The sequence below is a fragment of the Metopolophium dirhodum genome, chromosome 1 (genome assembly GCF_019925205.1).
Source record: "Metopolophium dirhodum isolate CAU chromosome 1, ASM1992520v1, whole genome shotgun sequence".
Taxonomy (NCBI): Eukaryota; Metazoa; Arthropoda; class Insecta; order Hemiptera; family Aphididae; genus Metopolophium; species Metopolophium dirhodum.
In genome coordinates this window covers 89,057,406-89,085,089 of record NC_083560.1, presented here as the reverse complement: position 1 = coordinate 89,085,089, position 27,684 = coordinate 89,057,406, and the positions used below count along the sequence as shown (strand labels likewise).

At 26.6% G+C, this 27,684-nt stretch overlaps 1 protein-coding gene and 1 pseudogene across 4 annotated transcripts; one reads left to right on the top strand and one right to left on the bottom strand.

Moving 5' to 3' along the window:
* Nucleotides 1–1,811: 1,811 nt before the first annotated feature.
* LOC132934923 (angiotensin-converting enzyme-like) lies at nucleotides 1,812–21,545 on the bottom strand. Of its 4 annotated transcripts, none has more exons than XR_009663108.1 (17): nucleotides 21,241–21,545; nucleotides 20,770–20,868; nucleotides 19,495–19,632; nucleotides 14,570–14,728; nucleotides 13,812–13,914; nucleotides 13,587–13,730; nucleotides 12,956–13,147; nucleotides 12,482–12,596; nucleotides 10,103–10,255; nucleotides 8,570–8,694; nucleotides 8,387–8,485; nucleotides 8,238–8,314; nucleotides 7,054–7,214; nucleotides 5,854–5,976; nucleotides 2,665–2,846; nucleotides 2,062–2,594; nucleotides 1,821–1,953 (listed from the first exon to the last, which is right to left on the bottom strand). XR_009663108.1 is itself a non-coding variant. In XM_061001343.1 (16 exons), exons 1-16 carry the CDS (start codon nucleotides 21,247–21,249, stop codon nucleotides 2,494–2,496), a joined length of 1,980 nt encoding a protein of 659 aa, XP_060857326.1. In that variant the 5' UTR covers nucleotides 21,250–21,545; the 3' UTR covers nucleotides 1,812–2,493. The 4 variants fall into 4 exon arrangements, 1 of the variants encoding a protein (XP_060857326.1); XR_009663110.1 differs by having other exon boundaries at nucleotides 20,770–21,282; nucleotides 21,460–21,529; XM_061001343.1 differs by having other exon boundaries at nucleotides 1,812–2,594.
* A 3,118-nt stretch (nucleotides 21,546–24,663) lies between these two features.
* Nucleotides 24,664–26,151, top strand: LOC132944368 (uncharacterized; annotated as a pseudogene).
* Nucleotides 26,152–27,684: the final 1,533 nt, after the last annotated feature.

The window sequence follows — 27,684 nt, the reverse complement described above, 5'->3', positions numbered from 1 at the left end:
AATAAAACTCAGTAGTAATGGATGGTCGTTGAATTAATAAAAAATAATTATTTTGTACAGCTGTGAGCAAAATATTTAAAACGCGTGTGTTTGCGTATATATTGAGATTTGTACATAATATTTCAATAATATTAATAGAAATATAAAAATGTTCAGTAATAAAAATTCGACAATGATACTATATTGCGTGTTGGTGGTCACCTTAATAATGGCTTTTGCACATATTATAGTGTATTATTTCATATTAAATATTTAATGAATTTATATTTCAAATTATGAACTCATGGCCCCATCACGAACATATTCATTATGTTCTTGAAGAATAAATAAAAATAAAAATAATAAAATAAGTACACATTTTTAAAGAAAATGTATTATGTCAAGTGAAAGCATGCAACGTTATTTTACTAATTACACTTTGTTGTGCAAAATTGGAGTATAAAAAATTTTTTTTATAATTTTCCAATGAAAGAAATTCTACTCGACTATATTTTCAAAAATTAATCAATAAATTGATTATGTGACCAATGAAGATATTAGCGTGGAAAAGTTTTAAAATAAGAGATTTTTTCACGTGGAATATAGGATTGGAGAAACGTTACATAGCTGGGAGCTCACAGAAAATTGAAATTTCTGGATAAACCGGTGCCGTACAAATTTCGGAAACGGTCGTCCATCCAAATAAAAATTTGGAAAATTAGACATGGGTGGGGCTGGGGAAATGTACGTATTTTCATCGGCAATAACTAATAACTAGACAGCAAAACACGACTTTCGACAACTTTTCTATATTAAAAAAATCATCAGACCACCAACATTACAAAACAAATCTTTTTTTCTTAGGAGACTTTTAAGTAAACTCTCTCAATATAAGGTGTATTCTCAACAGAGGGTACTCCCAAACGAGGTTTACCAAGGCACACTAGCAGCTAGTGCTCGACACTCGTATACATTAAAACATTTTACGTTCTTACGAAACAACAATGTTTATTTTCTAATCAAACTATCCCAATTCAAACGGTCTGTGTATATAGTCTCAAAATAAATCAAGACAAACATAATAATATGATTGTGAGCCCGAGGGTAAACACGTATAGTTATTAGTCATCGAGTCGATATCGCCAGCTTTTGGAATCAGTTAGGTAGGTACAGACTAACGACCAAAATTATATTACAACACCATGATAATAATGTAGGTTTAGGCTTATTACCACAGCTATAATTAATATTATAAGTGATTCTATTATAGTGGCTAACTATGACACAGTAACGGACAGTAACTGGTTAAGTAAATGATGATTATGATCAAATTTCAGTAGGATAATCGTATTATGGTGTTGTGTTGTCCAACATTGTACTGATAAAATATATTTTAGAAATAGCATCGGTAACGTCTGCCCCTTGCAGCTAGGCAAATATGATTACAGCTATGCATTTGTGTTAAATTCATATTACGCCCGGTTTATGTGCGGGACCGACTGAAATACAAATTTCGTCATAAAATATATATTATAATAAAGATAATAATAATTATTATAATAAGATGTCTTTGTAAAACCAATAAATTATTTTCTTCATTCAAAATATAGGTAATACTTAAAACATTATCGAATTAAATGCTGCTTATGTTAAACAATAAACACATTCACTATAGTTTGAATTTGAAACGTTTTCAAAATAAATTATAAAAACAATTTATACGACTCTTATTGTACATTAATATAACATTATAGGTATTAGTAGTTACTAATAGTTTTTTATTAAATAATAATATATTATAAACATTTGACATTTTGACCATCATAATTATACTCAAATAATCTAATTATTATTAGGTATTTTGTTTTTAAAATGGGTATTTTCCATATTTTCCATATTTTTTTCTAATTTGATTTTTTCAACAATTTGGTGTTTTAACTTCGACTTGGATATTTCAGTGCAGGATATTATGACCTAGTATAAGTAGATAGCTATATTATACACAAGTATTATTATTTTTTTTTTGAACTGTAAAAAATATTGGCCCCTATTTTTGCTGTACAAATATTTGTCTTTGTTTACCTGGATTCCTGGTGGTATTGAATGTCTGTATAGTGTGTACCATATTTCATGTCAATCGGACCCCTTATGTGTGGTTAGGTTTATTCGCCTGCAGTATTTTTTATTTATAGGTTTATGACTTATGGTTATAATATTAATTATTGATAGTTCTACAACATATTGTGGTGTTTGTACTTTGTAGTCATTAATATTACAAGCACTTAAATAAAACGTGTTTTTAAATCATACATCCTTCATTTTATTTTAAATTAAGTAAATGGATAAATTATATAATAGAAGTAGGTAAATCAAAACGTTTTAATGTACCTATTTTACATAAATATTTTACCGATGAGTTACAATATATAACATTAATAATACGGAACAAATTGGGTTAAAACTACATTAAAAATTAAAATTAAAAAGTGTTTAAGTATTATTAAACATGTAAAATTAATGGTACACATTTTTTAATAAGTTAAAAACAACAAATATAATTAAGTATTTGTTGACTGAATAGCAATTATTAGCCTTCGATAAGGGCTCAAACAGTGCTGAAATCAATAAAACAATCATGATTAGTGTCGTATAACATTTTGGTTTAGTTTTATATAATTGTATTACCTATGTCTTCATTTAATCTAGACCATCCTATTCGTTCTGCTTTATTTTCATTAATTAGCCAGTGTGTGAGTGGTTTAAAATATTCAATCAAAGGACGTGGATCTATTTCACTCGTTTTTCCTCCAGTAAGGATTTTAATAACTTGTGGCCACGGTTTTGAATAGCCCATTGACATCATTTCACTAATAGAGACAAGACATAATATGTAGTGAAATAGTTGAATTTTGTTAGACATATTATGACTATTTTTGTTTTAAATCAGTGCTCATACTGTGCGTGGATGGAAAGGAAACAAGTTTTTTGTGTGGATTTATCAAAACAGCAATAGCTTTGTCGTACATCGTATTCATAATGATTTTAACGGCTAGTTTTTTAGCAATTTTAATAAGAACGGTCGTTGGACTAATTGTATCCGGCAGTAGGTATACAACAGAAATCGTTTACTGTGCCGGATGAGGTTCCTAGTTAAGAACTTTTACCATCCCAAAACCTGTTAAAATGGGTTAGAACAATAAATTAAGTATAACACTTAATTGAGTTAAGCTCAGTAACTAGCAAGTTCTATCCAGATCAGATGGTTTATAATAACACCGGTTATAGTGACTGACATGACCCAAACTTGGACGTCCCAACAAAACTTCCATATGGCATATTATTATGTAAATTTATCTTGTTATTACGAAGTAACCAGAATACGGATTGGAATATTTTTTTGGTAGGTACCTATACTTAGATAATTATCTATTATGACCACGCAAAATTCAGGTTATTCAAAATATCATTAGTCTATAACTACTTTAGTACTGTGCACTTTCATTATTTTGTTAGTTATTATTATATTAGGTTATAATAGGGGCATATATAAATTATAATATGGGTAGTTTATATTGACTTAAAGAAACAAAAAGTATCAACTCAATAAATTATACGTTAAAGATTAAACTTTGAAATACAGTAATAATTACTTTAAGCCCGAAACTTAATGCAATTTTAGATTCTGAGCGAAGCGATGAATGTATTGATTTTACAATGATGTGTGTTTTTTTTTATTTTTTCTTAAATTTTTTTATTAAATTTTTTATTTTTGTGTCTGTCATCACCTTTTAGGACAGTAAAAGTGCTTGGATTTTCTTCAATAGTAACTTTTCTGATAGGAAAGTGAATCTAGTTGGTACTTTGGGGGGGTCAAAAGTAAAAATTTCCCAGTAGTTTTCACAAGCGACGTGAAAAACAAAAGAAAAATTAGGGAAAAACAGGAATTTTTACGCAAAATCTGTTTTCGAGAAAATCGATTTTGGTTTTTGGTGTAACTCTAAAACAAATGACCGTAGGGACATGAAATTTTGACTGAATGTTTATATTAGCATTTTCTATACACCATAAAATTTACAAAATATTTTGACTCTTTTTGAGCTGTTTACGGCCATTGTCAGTTTTCAATTTTTTTAGTTTTTTTTTCTATAAATATCGATAAAATTTTATCTGTTGAGTAAAAAAGCTTGAAAATTTAATAGAAGGCTCCTAAGTTATTGTTTCAAAGGCAGATGAAAAAAATTAAAAATCCTTAGTCACAGTTTTTATTTATAAGCATTTGAAGTTCAAATTTTGACAAAATACGGAAAAATCACGAAATAAGCAAATTATTTTGAGTTGAGAATTCATAAAAATTTTTCTTTTTAAATCTAAGATTTGAAAATGTAATATAAGATTACTCATAAGTTTGTCTACCTTTATCAAAAAAAAAAATGTCTACAAGAAACTTAAATTAAATTTTTATGAGCGTCTGAAATTTATATTTTTACAACATTTGATATTCACTCGATTTCTCATGTAACAGTTTTCTTATTTTATTGTAATTAAAAAACGAACGACTGTAGATACTTGAAAATTTCACTGAATGTTTATATTAGCATTTTCTATACACCATAAAATTTACAAAATATTTTGACTCTTTTTGAGCTGTTTACGGACATTGTCAGTTTTCAATTTTTTTAGTTTTTTTTTCTATAAATATCAATAAATTTTTATTTGTTGGGTAAAAAAGCTTGAAAATTTAATATAATTAAATATATACCTGATATATTGTTCTAATAGCAGTTGAAAAATATTAAAAATACATAGGCACAATTTTTTTTTATAAGCATTTAAAGTTCAAATTTTGACAAAATTTATCAAATTTATAATTTATTAATTATTTTGTGGTTAAAAATTTATAAATTTTTAACTTTTATGGCTAAGGATTGAAAATTTAAAACAAGGCTCCACGTAAATAGGTTATATATAAATTACTTTATTCCCAATAATATCATCAAATATACTTGGTAAAATCATAGGCTGACTGACCGTTTTCGCTCAGAATCGTTTTTCTTATACAATGATATTATATCATTGAATTCAAATTTAATACCATCCATTACAGTGACCCACTTGTAACCTACTGTACAGCAGAGCGACATCCACTTATCCACCTTTTTTTCTTATGTTTTTGTATGATACGAAAAATCAATAAAATACATTTTAATTTTACTTTTTATGCTGGTATTATTATTTTCATTTTGAGTCAGACTTTTTATGTTGGTAACACATTATTTTGTTAAAAAAAATTATATAATATGTAATTTAATCCAATCCTTTAATTATTTATATAAATCAGTAGTTCCAAAACATTATTGCCCTAGGCCCTCTTTAAATTAAATCCAGGCAATAATTTGATCTGACCTTTTTTAATAATACTAGGTACCTACCTATATTTTTGTATTTTATTACAATACTGTCGTGAGGCTGGAAGTATTGGTTACCTTCACCTATTTGTTTTCTTATCGTCAACCAGCAATGAAATAAGTTATGAAAACGTATATCCATTTCGATTTATTTTTAAATTTAATTAATTTCTGTAATTTTTTAATACTATTCTTAGTCATTTAAAATTTTTTTACTGTGCATTTTTTTCAAAGATTTCTACATTATCAAATTCCTGACCATATATTACAGTTTTAATATTTGTATCTGGAATATTAAGCTAACCTTTCACAATTTTTAAAATTAATACACATAAAGGCAATTTTCTGTTTTATACTTAATGCAATTTAAAAGAATGTCGCTTGTCCCCCGTACTAGTAAGTCGCAAACTAGCAACACTGAAAGAGTATGGTCACATTGGTTAATTATCAAACGCATTTGTGTACCTACCTCAATATTCGACCAGCTTCTCTTGAACGGTATATGTCACAAGTATGTAATGGACCATTATGTCCTGCTGCTGTACACAAGGCTTCATGAATTTGAAACTGTAGAATGATGCTGATGAAGTATCTGAAATATTTTATGGCTTAAATAAAAATACTCAATTCACATTTATAGTTCCAGATCATAGAAAATTAAATTATGCTAAAACTTATGTATAGGTAGTGATATAAACGTTTTACTGGTGGCTTTAATAGAAAACACGTGATTGCGTGAAGTGAAAAAGGACAGCATCTAGTGAGGAGTTAGTTGTGAAATAAGTCAAAAAACATTAAGGGACTTGACACTAAATTACGTATTTTATTAAATGGTCGCCGCCGACTGTGTTTCTTAACTTGAATAGAGTATATTTGGAAGCAACCGATAGATGTCACTGGTGGTTACATCTTTGAGAGTATATAACATCGATTGTGGTTGGAAGTCGATTTGAGATTTGATTTAATGCTAATAGTAATATAAATAATTTATAGAACATCCTTAAAAAAAAATGCTGACACTACACCTTCTCCGTTCAGGAGTTTTTCGAATGCTTCAATTAATCATTAAATTCAAATTTAACAAATACATTACAGAGGTCATGAGTTTGGTACACTCAAAATCTACTATACCTAATCTAACCTTGTGTTCCTAGTTTTTTTTTTTTAATTTTTACTTTTTCTGTTCAAATTAATTATGAAACCATGTTAATTTTGAAAACTCAAGGTAAACGAATAAACAATTAATACAGGTTATTAAATATTTATAAAGATTTGATAACAACTACCTAGGTACATAGTTTGTAACAATTGATTACCATATTTTGCGAATAAAATAATAACAATATTTCGGTCACTAGATAATTTTATAGTTTGCCTTTTGATTTGTATAGATTGCAAAATTGCAATGTGCAGTCCATCGGGTATCTGTGCTTGAAAAGTGCAAATTGATTTTTGTAGGTATTACTATCTACTTATAAGAATGCAGTTTAGAACTTAGAGTGCCTACATAATATAATATACATAATAGTGTACACAATAAATATTATGCAAACACAATCTAGAGACTTTATAACTGGAAGAAATATAAAATTAGATAGCTATCATAATTCTAATAAAACTATTGTCGAGCTTTTTACAGCCTTACATGTAGGGTAGGCATCATACATACTTTATATAAGGAGTATCAGCGATCACATGATACTTAGAACTTGGATCGAAATCGTTTTCATCCCTGGCAATCGGTGGAATGATTCCTTGATACAATAATTTTAAATCCCACCATCGAGCATTTAAGTTGTGTACGCCTTTGGAAAAAACGCTCCATCGCCACTGAAATTTTACATTTATATCTCAAATATAGGCAAAGATTGGTAAGATATGTACTTAAAAATTAGTATCGAGATATTAGATATATCTAGGTAGGTAAGTACCTATTATAAATACCTACTTGTATTTGGAGTATTACAATAATAGATATTCGATACTTTAAATTTCACTAACTAAATACTAAATAATCTATAAATTACAAAAAAAAAACAATGAATAATTCAACAATTTCGATGATGATTATTTTTAAAATGTATTTTTGTTAGTACTTTTTATTTATACAAGTAATTCTAAAAGTAATTTTATTTAAATAGTCAAAATCACATATTTTTTTTTAATGATATAAATGACAATTAAAAATTAAAGTTAAAATGGTATAAATCTATAAATAATAATCGAATTAATTCATAATCTTTATATTTTAAAAGTATTATAAGTAATACCATAAACAATGTCTTTTTATTTTAATCAGTAAATTGAACATTTTAATGAGTACCTATTTACAAGAAAATAAACAGAAATAAATATTAATAGCAGTTGTAAATTATAACGTTTTTTCTTATAGCGTTCTCGAAAAGTGTAGAGTAGATAATAATTTACACGATGTTTAAATTAGATATTGTTTTCAGTCCCACATTTTTATCACAGATTAACAGCTATAGCAGTTTTTAAGACAAAAAATGACAGTTATAATATTATACACATATTACACCTAAAAATGTTACGTGCACCTGCAGTGCTTCAAGTATAATAATTATATAATGTGCAGGGCACGCTCATTTACTTACCACACAAAGACCTTATATTTGACATTGTGATGATAGGTACCTAGTTATTAGAAATTTAGAAACATAATGAGTTACCTAGACGTCTTAGACAACACTCCTTAGAAAACGACCAACCGTATAGCCAGCTAGCTAAATTGTTTTTTTGTTTTGTTTAGATAAACATTTTTATTTTAAGGTACCTACCTACTTAATTATAGGATCTATCTAGAATTATTATATTTTATTCAGTGCTACTTACTAAATCAACTGAATATGCAAAAGGTAGATAAGCAATTTTGTCTAAAGCCATTTCCATTAAGAAGTCTATTTGACCTTCTGCAAAAAAAAAATAAGAAACAACTTAATGCATAAAATAATTTGTTTTTAAATTTTAAATTGCAATCATACCATAATCGTCGGTTATGTTATTCAATAGTCCAATCCTATGTAAATGTCGTGGTGTGGAAATAGAAAGAATAACTGCATCACTCAAAGCTTCATGAAAACCTAAATATATTGATATGTTTGTAATCGATCTAATTTTAAATAAATATACTAATACAATATTTACAATTTGTAGTAGGTACATACCGGGATTCGCTCCTTCTTTAAACAGCAATGGCTGATCTGTATAATGGAGATAATATTGAATATGAGCCATTTCGTGATGTGTCGAAAATAGATCATCCATTGAAACTTCAGTGCATTGTTTTATTCTAAAAAAAAAATATATTCATTATTTAACAATTTTTAAAATTGTATTCAGGAGCTTGTTTATGTAATTTATACTTTTATTTAATAATTATAATAAATATATATATGGTAAAATTCTTCTAATCCTGTATATTGTAGTGATCCCCGCGCACAGAGTATCGTTTGAATGACAAGGATGACTCGGAGTTGTAATAAGTTATAGACAATTGGTAAATTGCAATGTGTTTATTATCAATAGTAAAAAGTTCAAGTATTTTAATTTAAATAATGAATTTATTCGAAGTCACGGTATATCAACAAATTATTCTAAGTGTTTGGAAAATATATGATTTTAATCGTTTATTTTCAAAGTCAAAAATATTGTTGATAGGAATTTAAATCCGAAATATTAATTCAAAAACTCGACTAGCGTGAAGGTGCTCACGTTTGCTCTCTAAAATCACGTTTGAATATGGACTGTTCTGGGCTCTCCTATATAGACCTACATTCTACTTCTCTTGTCCCTTGCGATAAGAATTATCGTTCCCACGAACTATCACAGACCACAGTAGGTACATGCATATGATCAATGGATATGCTCTCTGCACTGGCTTGTACACACGCGTGCACCCAGTTGCAGCTGAAAATTATTGATTAATGTACTGTGCAATTGTTAATTAATAATATTATAATAGGTATACGTGTATTATAATCATTTATCAGTGTCAACGTTGATCATAATATGTATTGTCGTATTCTTTGTGTGGTTATGCTAACCCCTATTTCTACTCGTATGTTCCCCTCACATCTTACAACCTATCTGGCACTTTCTTAGAAATGTGTATAAGAAAATATTAATGGTCTCTCCATGGTCGACTACTTTTACAACCCACGACTTAAGCATCCCTTTGTGTATTTGTTCGTATCAGAAGTATTCGAATATTGTTATAATTATTATGTGTTCCCTCCCACGGTCAATGGTTACCTATTATAAGGAAAGATAATATCTGACAGTATAATTATGTATATAGCGAGTATTATATTAAGGTGCCAGGCGCCAATGTTATTTTGTCTACAAAAATACTGTCTATGATCATGTCCTGTAGAATCAACCAAATATGATATTTATTTTTTTTTAAAACTAATAGAAGGTAATATTCTTCAGGCCGCATTGAACTCTGTTTTTCAGTATACTTTGTAATAGGAATCAATTTTATTCAAATAGTCAGGTAGTCAGTTTTCATTAATAAGTTATACTTTATCTGTCTTGAACTCTTGAATATATTTTTAAATACCTACCATAATAAGTAATAATAATAATAATTTTTTTTTTTTGAAATTTATGGATTGAGAAATAATCTTTAAATCAAAAAATATATAGATCAACCTAGCTGAGTTATGATCAATTTTTATGTATTTAATAATATTTACCTGTAATCATATTTATCACAAAAATCCCAAGCAGATGCTTTGCATGACACTGGCCTGTTTGTTGGCTTTTCCAGTATTGAATTATGCCAAAATTCCACTGGCATCGCTTTTAATCCAAGTGATGTGAAAAATTCTTCAGATATTTGGAACATCCTAATATTATTTAGGTATATTATACATTTATAACTTGTTCATTGTTTTCAAATAAAATGTGAACATTTTTGTTATTATTATATGTGTAAAATGTACCCAGTGTCCAGTGCCCCCCACCCGACTACACGGCGGCTCAGCGATTGCCCTGGGATAGTTTTCAATATTACAAGGCAAAAATGTATATTTAAATCAATTAAAAGTCGGGAGAGGGACATTTCAAATTCTTTTTGAACTAACGCAACATCTGGTTTATTCCCACACATTGTGTTTAGCATTTAAATATATTATAAATATAATTTATTATTTATATTTAAATATATTCTTGTACTTCTGTGTGCACAAGTTAAGTGCGCTGTGTGATTAAGTACACGTAAGTTAAGTAGATATTTTCAAAACATATAACTTAAATAACTAAACTTTGAACTTCGATAATCCAACAATATCTGGATCCTTTACTCTGTCTGATTGTTAAATAATACGTTATTCAACATATACATAAAGATGAAATCATTGATAATATAATTGTTAGAATCTTCCTGAAATAAATTAAAAGACTACCATTTTATTAATAATTTATTTAATGAATGTTATTTATTGATTTCTTTTCTTCTATTTTATGTTGGAAAAATAAATTGTCAATAAAAGTATGTAAAACATTGTTTGATTAGTGATTAGGTACCTACCTGAAATTATAATTAATCATAACAAATATTAATACAATTAAATATAATAACATCAGTTACAAAAAAATGTTTGGACATTTTTCAACAAATTGTCATCATTTAGCACCATAACTTTGAATTTAAGGCGTGCTTCGAAATTGTTTGTTTAATATTCACGCACAAAATATAAAATTTTGTATCAACACAAGCAGTCAACAAACACGCATCATACTAACGATTAGTAAATTAACTCATGAACACAAACGACAAACTTATCAAGAAAACATTTTATTTTTTGCTCCATACAACCGAACAAGTCAGTTTATAATTTACAAATAATATATATTTAGCTACGACAAATAAAACAATAATTATTACAGGTACCTATCATTTATTTTATTTTAATAGGACGGAAACCTTCTGGAATTTAAATATTATTTCCGATTGATAATAACAACTATCAATAATTATTTATTTTCTACCTATATTATTCCTATCACCTTAAGACACTTACATCTGTCATTAAACAATATTAAAAACATAATTGAACCATATACATTTTATTTTATTTTTAATCATTGAATTACCTATTAATGAGTATTTGCGTATTGCTTAAAGGATTATAATCTGATTTTCCTTATCGTGTCGATGTATGTACTTAATTAAATGTCCAAAAGAACAGTAGGTATACTATTGATTTATACCTACTCACATATTATCCAAGTTAAAACTTTATGTACATAGGATTTACATTCACCACGTTTTAGAGGGTTTACTTTGACTTTGATTAGAGTCAAATGTTAAATGGATTTTTTAAATTGGCATCTACTCCAATTTTATTAAAAGGTGAACAAAATAGTAATACCAAAATACGTTAAATATGTACCTACTAGTAAGTAAACATTTAATGTAATTTATTATTCGCTTATTAGTTGATGTTAAAAAAAACATAATGAATATGTGATAGCTACAAATAAATTGCCTATAGGTACTCAGTGAGTCTTGGCTGTATAATTAATATATAATAATTATTATGTACCTATACGAATATTAATGAGTAGGTAATTATATGGTTTCATATAGGTAATATGATAATATATGTAGTTATTCTATATTGATAAACCTAACCTAAAATATATTAAATATAGTATTGCATAATTAATAGTAAATATATTAAGCATATTGACTAAAATTCGACATTTTTCTGCGTTTATTTAATGTAAATTGTAAACGTTAATGTAATACAATTTTTAGAAAAACTTGATAGTAAAAGAAAATAGATTTATTTTTCGTCAAAGTTATGACCTTTCTAGTAAGTTAACCTAACATTTAGATCCTAATTTATTAAATTTTTATTTCATAATTGTTTTAATTGGTGGGGTGATGTACGTTAAATAATTTTGATTGACATTCAAAAAAAAAAAATGGTAAGTCAAAAATTAAATAGACGATCAATGGACCTGTTAATCATAATTTTATAGGTACGTTCAAAAATAAATAATGTATTTAGGTCATACCACTATTGTTATTTGTTTAGATGTATTAATTCGAATGTATATATTACTTTAAAGGCGTGTATCCTTGACGTAACATTTCACCGGAAACATCAATACGTCTTTTCTTCGGAAATGGAATCACTAAGTCTATTATGTTTTTCCAGTTCTGTGCCCACATGTTACCTTATCAAAAACATAGAACTTCATAAAATACATTGAAAGTTATAATATTATAAAGATTATAAAGTAAATATATTAAAAATATAACAGATTTTTCAACACTTTAGGTAAACCTAGTTCAACCTTATATGGTACGGTACATACCGTCCATTAATTCTGTACATTTGTACATAATTGATAATATTATACAATGTATTTACATTTGAACATAATAATTATTTACTTTCTTTTTGTAAAGCATTTTGTACAACAATTAAATATAAATACATAATATTAAATAATTGTTTTTAATATTTTACCTATTGTGCCTATTATTCACTTTGTATAAATGACAGTACCTATCATGGCACTTACTGACTTACCTAGTAAATGCGCTGGAATTGGTCCATCGACTCGGACCCTGCGTGTACCATAGTGAGAAACTAATTTTCGCCGAACGTAAGAGTGGAGATGTTTATAAATTGGCTCTATAGCTGTCCATAAATTTTCAAGTTTTGCTTTAAAATTTGCATCTTCATACATGGCAATTTGTTGTTGACCCGCGTCTTCAAACCCTACAGTGTTACAAATAAAAAAATGTGACCTTTCATCGCACTTGCATGTAGGCCAATGTTTTAGCTGGATGGTTTCATGTGAAACAAATTATAATATTATGTTAATACTGCGAAATTTGAAATGTTAAAATTTGAAATGATCCCGGTAATTTTATTTTCGTTTGAAAACGTTTTCAGTTTTAAATTAAAAATATGTAATTGACTTAAATACATACGTAATATTCTAAACAAAACCGGGAAAGAAAACAAACTATTATTATATAACACTATCAAGTCTCTTGATCGGTTTTGAATCTAAAATATTAATAATGTATTGTTGTACACAGTTTACGAGTCACTTTTAATCACAATATTATGTATTATTAATTAATATACATTATTAAATATAGCATAACTAATTGTTCTTCATTGTTTTCAGTTCTTAAAAATATTACAATACCTATTGCCATTGCAGCTTCGTTAACCAATTCCATATATTTTATGTATTTGGGTCGAATTTCATGTCCAATATTATCTCTCCATGAACGCCATGTATACAATAACTCTTCAAAATCTCTTGAGTTAGCCATTACTCTTACTAAATCTTTTTGTATTTTTTTTTCAAAATTATCACATTACTATGCAGATGACTGTTTATTATATATAAATAATGAATTATTGATACCTGGTTCAAGACTTAGTTCACAATACGATGTCAATCTATAATTGAATGGACATATTTTCGCTTTAGCATAAATATCTTTCATTTCATTTAAAATCGAATGCATCTACAAAACGAGAAAAGATTAATGTATCTACCTATTTAATATAGGTGTCCAGACAATAAAGTTTTAATTTATTTTATCCTGACAAAATCATATTTCTTCCATCAAAATAAAATTTTGTATACCTTCTTCAAATAAAATAAACAGAAAAGAAAACTATACGTAGATTTTTTTATCATTAATACAATTAATATAGTAATTAGTTTTGTAAAATCCGTTATTTTTATGTTTTTAAAACTTAAATAGGTAACGTTTTTATAATTATGATATCAAAAAAATAAAAACGTTACGACACATACAATATTGTCTTCTATACATATCGTATACGTTTGGTTTCTCAACTGCAACAGTTACTGTATAGCCTCAGTGGTTCTCTTTCACGCGAAATGATTTTCGTAAATAATATATGGCTGCCTTAGAACTTAAGTTATACAAATATTTGAATTCATACCTTTTAAATTACTCTTAAGAAATAATAATTTTTTAAGTAGGGGCCTATTTGTCTTAATTAAGAATAACGAACATATTTTGGTTGTTTTAATTTTTCTTTGTATAGCTTACTTTGATACAATTATTTCAATATACAATTTCGTGTACAGCAAGAGATTTAGAGTTTAATTTTAATTTTTAGTGAATACATACATACAAATATATTTACCTGATTTAGTTTTGAATCGGGTACATTCGATTGGCCTTTCAGTGCCAAAATCTTGAGTTGTCTTTGTATAATAGGATCAGATATACGAGTCCACATGAAATCAGAAGCTTTCCTCCAAGATACTCTATTGAACTTGGAGTTCAATTTTTGTTCATCTATCTTTATAGTAAAAGTGCAAAAGTCGTAAATATTAAGGGATTATTATTACAATGGAAATATGGAAATAACCACCTAATAATTATTACATATTATTTATTAAAGAAAAAAACAATTATTGTGTAGTTGTCAGGTGCCTACTTAATAATTATATTTAGTACCTATGATTTAGTTATTTAGATTATACAAACTAAACTTTTTACGTATTGTTATATTTTCCATTTTAATTTATTATATTTACATCATACTATAAATACATATATTGTAATATATCTGATACGATAAAATTGTATGACACTATAGTTATGTTTAAATAAATGTTTTACTACACAGTGGTGGGTTAAGTTCTGCAGATTTTGTTAAATATTCCTGAATATATGTAGGTAACTTTAAACTTAGTATACTTAGGTAATTTATCCACGAGTTATCTCAAAAGTTCAGTAATATGTTAACAGATTTTAATTTTAAATAAAAATAAAATACCTGTTATAACCTTAAGGGGGGGATTCGATACCGTGATTTTCTGTTTTTGTTTAACATATGCGCGACATAGTATTTTAGACGTGATTTTTGCCAAACATTCCAATTGATCTATTAAAGCGATAAGAATTCTGAAAACAGATTTGAATTTTTCGTTAAGTCTACTTGATATCGACTTTCCCACATGTTTGATATTATTCCCCAAATTCCTATAAATGTCATATTAAAAAAGAATATTTAAAAAATGTCGTATTTTAATTTTTGGAGAAGTTAAAATCAAAAAATCAAAAATGTGGAAAAGTTGATTTCAAGTAGACTTGACGACAAATTCAAATCTATTTTTAGAATTCTTATCGCTTCATTAGACCAATTGGTGTGTTTGGCAAAGAACCAGTCTAAAATCCTATATCGCGTGTGTGTTAGACAAAAACAGAAAATCACGGTATCGAATCCTCTTAATAAAATTACTATGAAAATGTAAGACAGGCAGACAGCTTTAATATTATGGTCCAGATACCTACCTAATTAATTTAAATTATATGAATATTTGTAAGAACAAAACCTAATTATTATGATAATTTTATAAATTCATCTGGAAAATAAAAAAGCTCACATCTGAATAATTCTGAACTATAAAAATGCAAATAGATACAATTTGTAATAATATGTAAATTATATTACATTCAGGGTCGTGCTCAAGGGGGATGGATATGTACTAAGTACTTACATAATATAATAAATTATAATTATTGTATTTCTCAATTTTAGATCAAACAATTTGCTATTTTTTTTAACACCCCAGTATTTTGGAAATATTGTGACTCTTTTCGAGCTTTTTATAGTTTATATAGCTTTTTATATACTTGAAAATGTAATACAACGTTCCTCAGAAGTCGTTGTTAGTGGAAATTCAAAAAAATCCTGGGCAAGTTAATGATAATTTTTAACTGAGTTAAGTTAAGTTGATAGAAAACATTTTAAAAAGTTTAATTTTAACAGTTAACCAAATTTTTTTTTTTAACTCAGTTAAGTTGTTATTATTATTTTTTTTAATATCTATATAAATACCCATTAATATGGTTTAAAATAATAAAAATCATAAAATTATTGAACACTTGAAATAGCCAATATATGAGCATAACCTAATTGATTTTAATTAAAAAATAAATTATTTATGCCGAAAATATATAATAATATTATGTTCTTGAGAATTGTACATTTGTGATTTGTATCTATGTCGATATAATAATTTAATATCGTATTACTTATTAGTTATTAGTATTTATTAAATATTATTATCGTTATTATTATTACAATATGCCCGTATGCCACAGTATGGTATGCTGCAGTATGTCTACATAATGTATCAGTATATCTAGTCATACAATATCAGACTAGTATCTTTATATATTATACGATACACCTAAATGGCTATTGCTATATGTATGATTAAGTTATTTTTCTCGAAGAATTCTGGCTAATGGAACAATAAATACATTTAACTATATTTCTAATTTCCTATTCTAGTAAATGGTTATGTAATATGCATCATCAATAATAATTTTTATTTTATTATATTTATTATTTAATTGTTTATAAATTAACTCAACTTGAATTTGATTAAAAGTAACTCGTTATTTGTTAAGTTTATATAAATTAAAATAAATTAAGTTAAAAATTAAGTTGATGAAAATTAAATTTAAAAAAGTTAAGTTAAAAAGTTAAAATTAACTTAACTTTTAACTAAATTTTAACTTTTTTACTCGTTTATGTCCAGGCTTTTTTTGAAGTACTTCAATTGAACATTTTGCTTTGAAATACGGTATTAAAAATACATAATATATTCATTTAATTAAGTTAAAAAATAACAAATTATTACGATAAAAAAATATTTTCAAAAACGTTAATAGTTATTGTAATATTGAGTGTCCTGCGTTAAATAGATCACTCGTTATGTTGGTATCAAATAATTTTCTGAAAATAAAATAAAATTAAACGTTTTGTATAATATGCAATAATAATGTGTTTTTTCAAAGTTCTATAAAGGAATTTCAAACAATAATAACATTTTAAATACCCTATAGTATTATTTCGGACAAACTACATTTTCGAATTTCAAAATAAAAAAGATTGACCTCAATAATTTTAAGACGAATTATTGCCTAAAAAAAATAAGCTTACATTGTAGTTAATGTGTTTCAATTTTAGCACACTCATAAATCATAATACAATCTTTATCGCCGTTATGTTGTAAAATATACCAATTGGCTATATTTTCTCACTACGATACGAACATTTTATGAACCCTCAATTTTGGCATTCTGGTTATAACAGCAATAATAATAATAATAATAATAACAATAATAATAATAATAATAATAGCAATAATAATTATAATAATAATAATAATAATAATAATAATAATAATAATAATGATAATAATATACCTACCTCGAGTATTATATTTTATATATTCCATGGACATTATATATTTATTATTGTTTTTATACAATAAATATATTTAATGTGACATAAAAAAAGTTTAACCTCCTAATTTGCTGGTAATATGCTACGAGCTCAATGTCCATTTATAAATGGACAGTTATTATTACTGCATTAGTGCCCAAGTCAATTTTTACTTTTGCAGTGTTGTCAACCCGATATCCTAGGTAATTTATTTATTTTTTAATATTAAGAAATATTATATCAATATCTATTTAAACGGACATTTTTAAATTTATACCATCTAATACAAATTAAATTATAAACACACAAGTCTTCACTTTAAAATTAATAATTATTGCTAATTTAAAGTTATTAGGGCCTTATTAGGGATAACAAAATATTCACTGTATATGGACATCGGATCAAGTAAAAATTATCTCGAGCGCTATTGAAATTATTTTAATTGTTCATTATAACTGATATTGGAAATCGGGCCTCAGATGGGTCTGAAATAGTTTAAACTGTTTAAAGTTATAACTTATAAGTATAAGAATATAAGTGTATTTGTGTAGGCATGAATAATAAATCTACTTTATTATAGTTAGATTCTGAGGGAATCAAACTTTATTTTTAAGTATATTTTATAATGTATTTATTTAACTCGGTATGAGTAATTTATTTGTATATTAGTAATTTTATAGGTTAAACTAATTTTTGTCGAAAACATAGAATATAATATTATATACAGAACATTAATTAATATGTGCTTTCGTGGTACATAGCTTACAATTAGTTTGAATGTTATGCATATTATTATACCTGTAGAAAGTTATAGAAATTAATAATGGTCAGTGCTCATAATTCATAATAGTGAAACGTTTTAAGTGCATACAATTGATATTTTTCAATATTTTGTTTGCAAATAAAAAACTAAAATTGGAAAAGGAAAAATTGATATTTTTTGTTAAAATACTTATCTAATTTTGTTGAAATTTTAAATTAAGTTATCTAAAAAAAAAACCCATGGAAATATATTTTTGATATTATTTGAATTTAAGAAAAGCAACTTATGAAGAATCTTGTATTACATTTTGAAGCCCTAACTATTAAAACTGAACATTTTAACTACAAAATAATTTGCATAATGTTATGCAAATGGTTTGTCAATTTTTGTAGAAATTTGAACTTAAAATGATTATAAGAAAAAAAATATAGGTGTATAATAATTTCTATATTTATAAATATGCTATATAAACTTACGAGAAACTCTGTATTACATTTTTAAACTTTTGGACCAAGTAAGAAAAATATTTAAGACTGTCAAAAATGTCATATTATGTTTATAAATTGCTCAGAGTCAAACTATTTTTAAAATTGTATCATACCTAGAAAATGCAATTATATACATCTGTGTACATTTCTAAAATCTATCAGCTATTTGTTTTTGAACTACTCTAAAAATCAAAATCAGTTTTATCAATCGTTTCAAAATATTGCCGTTCGTCAGTATTTTGTTTAAAAGTTTTTCTTGATATTTATCAATTAGATCCAATTTTGTTACTCGAAACCACCTTCAAAGTTGATGATCAAATGATGACTACTGCTCTAGAAAGTAATGGCGGACAGAGAAAAAATACTAATACTCAGCTCAGAATCTAAAGTAAACTAAATATTTATTTTTATTATGTATATGATATTATATTACATATCTCACTCAGCCATCAGATATACGCTATATCTGTTGTTATTGCATGAAGTGAACAATCATTATTCAAATTATGTTTTATTTTTCTATCGTTATTACGAAGTGAAATTTAAAAATATTTAAATTTTTTTAGATTCACCATTTGTTTTTTATTGTATTCCGTTATATTTGTTGCATATGTCCACTGTGCCATCGCCACTCTATTGCACAAGGCTACTGCTTCATTTTCCCATTCACGAAGGAATTGTGTAGCTTCTTCCATGTTAGTATTAAACCCCTAAAATATTGATAAATGTTTTACAATACATAAAAATAAAAAATTTCGTATATAGAAATATAATTAAAATGTGTATAGCTGCACTGAGCAGTCTTATAAATTTCAACAGGCATCGATTATGCGAGACAGGGGGAATAAATGTTTACCTTACAAACATTGTTTTACAGAAGAAAATCGTCTAAGAAATAAATAAGCTATTTCTTCTTTGAATTCAAAAATGTTAAAAATTGTAAACTAATGACTGTCGTTTATTATATTATTGTACATATAAATTGCTTTAACTTTAGGTATTTATTCTGACTAGTGCTAGCATAGGCACAACTAGGGTTAAAATTCTGGGGGGGGGGGGGGGGGGCTAACAAAATTATTTATTTAAAATAAGCCATAGGAGGCTTATATCTAAATCAATAAGGGATATTTGTGGGGGGGGGGGAGGTAAGGTTAGGTTGAATTGAAATCCAACGGTAAAGGCATTAAAAAGTTACAAATAATGCTACAAAAAATGAATTGTAACCATGAAAATGCTACTAAAAATTGACCTTAAATGTTAAAGTTATAACTTATATGTTTACAAATAATCAAATGTTATAGAATTATACAATTACATTTATAATGATAACAATATACCTACGAAATTTTTCAATAAAATTCTATGTTTACATATTTTGTTGAAAATTGATCAATTTTTTTTATAAGTTTCCGTATTTTTTATTTGAATTAGTTTTCTATATTCGAATATAACAAAGTTAACACTATAGATAACTCAATATCAATATTTATCTATAGATAAGATAAAGATAAATAATACCTAATTAGTATCTAGATAGATCTCAAACTTTCAAAACTAATTTAGTTTTCAAATAATTATATCACATATTTTAAAATATGAACAAATTATATAATTTTACATTAAAATTCAACAAATAAACCATAATATTATTTTTATTATTATATTATGTTAAATAAAATATTTTACTGTAAATTACAAAAACAAAAATTTTTAAATATAAAAATATCTGATTTTTTCGGTTGTGTTAGTGTGTTATTTATATATAAATGATAAATAAAAAAATGTGCGCCAAATAATATGTTATGCATATTAAGTAAAAACAAATTAGTGATTTAGAAAATAGGTACCTGTATTTTTGAATAATCTAGTTCCAGAGAATATTTGATTAAGTATACTGCAAATACTAGAATAGTCTTCATTGGGAATTTAGAGGTATTCATTTTATTCTATAAATATTGTAGTGAAGTTTATCTTCTTCTAATAAATGTATAATAAATATAATATTGTGTACTTCGCTATACTTTATAAAAATGAATGGTTACAAAAATTTAAAATTTGTTTAATAAAACAATAATTAGGTAGTTGTATTTTACGTTTTTATAAAAAATAAATATACACTTATAGAAATGCACAAAATAGTAATTTAATTATGTTCACAAAAATTAATTAAATTACACGGAACAACGTATGTATGTCCTATTTGGATCACAAATGGCAACTGTCAAAGAAGAATTATTTGAACGTATTTCTTTAGGTTTATATTGTAATAACTTGTATTGTGATCATCATCTGTAACGGGCAACAATTACATTACATACCTTCGCCATTTTCGTTTGTTGTTTAATTTGTGTTCATATATTCTAAAACATTTAAAAAGTTAATTTCGTTTTGTCAGGAAATTAAAATGTTTTTTTTTTCAAATAAATAATTGTTCAACTATACAGTTGATTTTCAAAGAACAAATGTTAAGGAAATATTGAAAACATATTTTATTGATTTAAATATGTGTTAGGCTGTAACAATAAGACATTGATTACCTAATAAGTTAAATTTTAGTCAATTTACGTTAGTTAATACCTATACTATATAATATATAGTATATAGACACATAAATAAGACCAATGTTTAGAACAATTCAAACAATACTGGTGAAATTCTTGTACCGACTTCCAAAACATCAATGCTTTATGAAATTTAAAGCTCGGACAAACTAGTTCCAGTTGGGCCGCACACCTTTCACCATCATAATAAAGTAGGTAATTATAAACAATTGGGTAATCACAGAACTACTGCAATAGTTAATAAAAATAATCTCGGCACTTATTTATTCATTTTTGAAGTAACAATTGTTATTATATTTTTGATATTTTTGATTCGATAAAGCATAAATCATAATAATATTATATATTTATATACCTACTCACCAACACAAATTTAATAGTTGTTTTGTATGAACGTGCATCAAAACAATTATTAAAGCGTGTCTATTTGCGATTTGATTGTTATACGAGTAGACGGCGTGTCTCATTTTTCTGTTTACAAATAAAAGATTTTGATGTTATAAACCAATAAAAATATGTAAGCCAATAAAAAAAGCATTTAGTATTTTAAAGGAAATAATTACTTACCTTAACAAAAAACTTACAAAAAAACCATTTTGTTAGGGCCTTACCTAACTACTGTGATTTTGTTTCATTGTAATGTTTATTGTGTAAATATCAAATATGTACTCGAGCTGGGTATCAGAGTGCTACCAGAGTGAAAATTAAGCTTGCGATTCCATTAAAACAGTACCTATTTATTTTATTTGCGTTGGAGGTTCCGTCTTTTGAATATTCGTCATGTGTACTATTGTGCAGGTAATAAGTACCAACCCAATTATTGTGAACCTATACTAACAAAAAGATCAGTTCTTTCGATTGAACCAGTGACGAATACAGTTGTGAAGTGAGAGGTGGGGTGGTGGTGGCAAGAGGCCACGACCTCCTCAAAGTCCACACACATTTCCTTATTGGTTTAAAGAAACATAATATTAATCCAATAATCCAATACGATATCCATGGTCTATCCAAATTGCAGTACTAATTAAATACAAAATTAAATTAAAAAAAGGTGAGTAAGTGGATGTCGCTCTGCTGTACAGTAGGTGACAAGTGGGTCACTGTAATGGATGGTGTTAAATTTGAATTCAATAATATAATATCATTGTATAAGAAAAACGATTCTGAGCGAAAACGGTCAGTCAGCCTATGATTTTACCAAGTATGTATATTTGATGATATTATTGTGAATAAAGTAATTTATATATAACCTATTTACGTGGAGCCTTGTTTTAAATTTTCAATCCTTAGCCATAAAAGTTAAATATTTTATACATTTTTAACTACAAAATAATTATTACATTTTAAATTTGAAAAATTTTGTCAACATTTGAACTTTAAATGCTTATAAAAAAAATTGTGCCTATGTATTTTCAATATTTTTCAACTGCTATTGTAACAATATATCAAGAGCCTTGCATAAAATTTTCACGCTTTTCTACCCAACAAATACAATTTTATTGATATTTATAGAAAAAAAAAACTAAGCAAATTGAGAACTGACAATGTCCGTAACAGCTCAAAAAGAGTCAAATTATTTTCAAAATATTATCGTGTATAGAAAATACTAATACAAACATTCAGTGAAATTTTCAAGTATCTACAGTCATACGTTTTTTAATTACAACAAAATAAGAAAATCGTTACATGAGAAATCGAGTGAATATCAAATGTTGTAAAAATAAGAATTTCAAACGCTCATAAAAATTTAATTTGACTTTCTTGTAGACATTTTTTTTTTGATTAAGGTAGATAAACTTATGGATAATCGTGTATTACATTTTCAAATCTTAGATTGAAAAAGAAAATTTTTATAAATTTTCAATTCAAAATAATTTGCTAATTTTCGTGACTTTTTGGTATTTTGTCAATATTTGGACTTTAAATGCTTATAAATAAAAACTGTGACTAAGGATTTTTAATATTTTTCAAATGTCATTATAACAATATAGTAGGAGCCTTGTATTAAATTTTCAAGCTTTTTTACCCAACAAATAAAATTTTATTGATATTTGTATAAAAAAAAATAAAAAAAATGGAAACAGAAATGTCCGTAAACAGCTCAAAATAAGTCAAAATATTTGGAAAATGTTATGGTGTATAGAAAATGCTAGTATAAACATTCAGTCAAAATTTCAAGTACCTACGGTCATTTGTTTTAGAGTTACACAAAAACCAAAATCGATTTTCTCAAAAACAGATTTTGCGTAAAAATTGCCGTTTTTCCTTAAATTTTCTTTTGTTTTTCATGTTGCTTTTGAAAACTACTGGGAAATTTTTACAACTATATTCACTTTCCTATCAGAAAAGTTACTGTTGAAGAAAATCCAAGCACTTTTACTGTCCTAAAAGGTGATGACATACAAAAAAAAAAAAATAAAAAAAAAACACACATCATTGTAAAATCATTACATTCATCGCTTCGCTTAGAATCTAAAAGCAGTAACTATTTAATAGCTACAATAGTTGCAGTTCACGTTTACGGCGGTCGCTCTCATTTGCGCAGCATTGGTATGGAAAAATACAAAATATTGGATTATATTATTTATAGCTTATAAAAATACCTAATAAAATTTGTTCGTATTTTGTTGATGTTTTAATGTCAAGTGTCAATAATGCCTCAATGTGCAATGTGCTAAATTTCAAATATACGCGGATTATTCGACTGGTGAATACATTCATACAATAATTCAATATTACACTACTTACCTCGTCAGTGGCTTTAGCATCAACTTCATTACCCACAAATACCTGTGAATTATTTCATGGTAAATTATTTATCTAATGTACCACAAATACATCCTGAAATTTTAGAATTTATTAATTTACTAAAATATACACCTACATCATTTCGCAACTATTGAGTGCTATACATAATCGATATTAATTTTGGTAAAAATTCTAATTATAAATAATATGACTAGTGGCTTAGCCAAGATTTCTGAAAAATACACATTCAAATACACATTTTTTTAAATACTTTTGTGTAACATCTAAAAATGGTGTCCCGTCAAATGATTGTGGAAATAACGTCGCGCGTCATTATTATCACAAGATAACAATAATTTGTTTTTTTCGTGTACGAACGCTCGTACACGACAGTATTCGTTTGGTAATAGAACACAGCACACAGCCTGCACCATGGAGTATATTACCAACCAAAAAGGTGGAATAATACTAAAATATAAATATTTCTTATACCAAAAAGAACGTGAAACAACAGATAAAATCATTTGGAGGTGTTTGGAATATACCACAAAAAAATGCCGTGGGCATTTACATTCATTTGGTGAAGTTGTTCTTCATACAACCGATCATAATAATTACGTTCCCAACATAGGCAAAATTGAAGCAAAAGAGGCCATTCAAAAATTAAAAGAAACTGCAAAAAATACGCAACTAACAACTCACTGTGTTGTGGGGACTATAATATCTGAATTAAATTTCATTACACATTTTTATAACCATAATTTTATATTTTTATTTTACTAGACTATAATTTACATAATATCATAGATATCATAGAAAGCGCAGCAGGACAACTATCGAGTTTAAATCAATTAATGTGTACTGTTCAACGAATTCGAAAAATCGAATTATGTGCTCCACCTATTCCAAAATCGCTAAACGATCTTAAAATACCAGACGAGTACAGGAAAACAACAAGTGGTGAGGCTTTTTTATAGTATGATAGCGTTAATTATGACGGTTACCATGATAGGTTTTTAATTTTTACAACTGAAACAAATTTAAAGTTAGTAGGTACAAATATGTGAACATTGGTTAGCGGATGGCAATTTTTCATGTTCACCTCATATTTTTCATCAACTTTACACAATACACGGAGTTAGTTATTCAAATGTCATACCAACTACATATATTTTACTACCAAATAAGAAAGAAGAGATTTATAAACGCATGTTTCTTGCATTAAAAACCTTACATCCACAACTCAGTCCAAAATCTATTACGTTCGATTTCGAAAAAGGTGCAATGAATGCTGCAAAATGTTTATTTCCTTCAGTCGATATAAAGGGGGGTTTTTTAATTTATGCCAAAGTATTTGGCGACATATTCAGTCCAACGGATTACAGTCCAAATATTCAAGCGATTCCGATTTTGCTCTTAATTTGAGAAAACTAGCTGCACTTGCTTATATTACAGAAAATGATGTAGTGTCCGCCTTTGAAACTTAAGTCGAATCTCAATTTTACCAACAAGAAATGTTATCAAATTTAATTGATTATTTTGAAGATACATGGATCGGTAGACCTAATCGTACAGCTAGAAGAGTCCCTTTGTTTTCAATTAAAATTTGGAATTGTTATTTAATGTTAGTCGATGATATACCACGAACAAACAATTCGGTCGAAGGTTGGGATAATTCTTTTAATTCTATATGCTAAGTGCGCACCATCCATCAATTTGGACATTCATTACTGCATTAAAAAAAGAAGAAAGCTTAAACCGTTTTCAAATTGAACAATATACTGCTTTGAACCACCAAAGAAAAAAAATTATAAAGATTCCACAATAAAACTAAAAAAAATATGTGATGACTATAAAAATAGATCAGTTGACGACTACTTACGTGGTATATCACACCATTTCCAATACCAACAAATATAAATTAAATTAAAATTATATATGTTATGACTTAACTTATAGTAAAAATAAAACGCTATTATTAATTATATATGAATTTACTTTTTATTTTGTATATAATATTTTTTTTAATTAAATTGGCACGAAAATAAAATTCTATATTATTGTGATATTTTTGTACCAACAACATATTTACTTTTGCGATATTTCTACCGCGACAATATTGCCGCGATATTTTGATGTGTATCCTCTAAAAATATAGATACCAAAATCAATTATTGTTATCAATGTAATTATAACTCTTTTAAAGTTCTTAACTTATAATCATACTCTCCTTTTCAACCACACATCACCTAATACTGATAACGTTTTATTTTTTGAAAATTTAACAAAATCAATACAGCAAAAAAAAATAATATTTTTTTGGTTAAATTTGGATTGCAAATTTTGCAACGCCAATAGCTGTCTTAGATTAGGAAACAGTCAACTGATACGTTTATTATCATTTATATTATTTTAAGCTATTATTATTATTACTAATATGACATTGGATCAAATTTGATTGAATTTTAATTAGAGTGGTGAGTGAACCTCAAACATTTATTTGTATTAATTATCTGATTGCGTTTCAATATAATATGGACGAGCAAATGTCGAACCCTGTTATAGCTAGGGTTACCTACTCCCCCACCCAACATCAATTGCAATAGGTATCTTTGATTATACATATTAGGTACATAGTATATAAGTATGCATAATATATAAGTATTATGTATCATCAATGGTAGGTACTAGCTAGGTACCTAGTACCTACCTACCATATAGCCACCTATATGGCTATAATATGTGACTGACGACTGGCAGGACACGAGCCGTCTCGCTATTTGCTCACACCGGCGCAATATAAAAAATATAGTTAATGCGTCACGTATTATTATTATAATATGCATTTGAGAGCGACGAAACGATAACATTTTGTACATTAATTACCTTTGTGACAGTAAACACGAGTTGACAGTTTGAAATTTTTTTATTTTTTTTTAAAGACAATTTATGTAAAGAAGAGCTGTGCCTTCAATATTTTAATAACAGGAAATGTAATTTCCTGCAAATGTTTATCGGCCTGAAACGCAGAGATTATAAGATGGCTCTACTTTTTATGTTATGGTTCTTTGGCACAATGCAATACCGTTACAATTTTTGAAAACAATTACCTAGTCTACGATGGTTTACTTTTATAGAAGGTCTTTACTTAATATATGTACGTAGAATGTATAAATTATATTTATATAGATAACCTACTTGTGTTTTCATATTTTATTATTGCCAAAATGGCAAAATATAATTTTTAATATTTTATTTTAGAATGTTTTATAGAATACAAAAACGCGTTTATTTGAATTCAGCTGTATTTTTAAAAATAATATTGTTTTCGACAATGAACCAAGTCTGTAGATGTTATAATATGTTAAAAAAGTGAAAAAGCCCTATAGTAATCAATTTTACAACATACCTATCTAATTTTAAGTAAAATATTAGATAGGTAACTGTTTCACA

What these genes read in the sequence shown, in the direction of transcription:
- LOC132934923 (XM_061001343.1), bottom strand. An exon ending in TGAACTAAGTCTTGAACCAG is followed by an intron (nt 13,731 to 13,811) that starts GTATCAATAATT and finishes AAATACAAAAAG; the next exon opens with ATTTAGTAAGAGTAATGGCT. An exon ending in TTGCATATTCAGTTGATTTA is followed by an intron (nt 7,215 to 8,237) that starts GTAAGTAGCACT and finishes GTAAAATTTCAG; the next exon opens with TGGCGATGGAGCGTTTTTTC.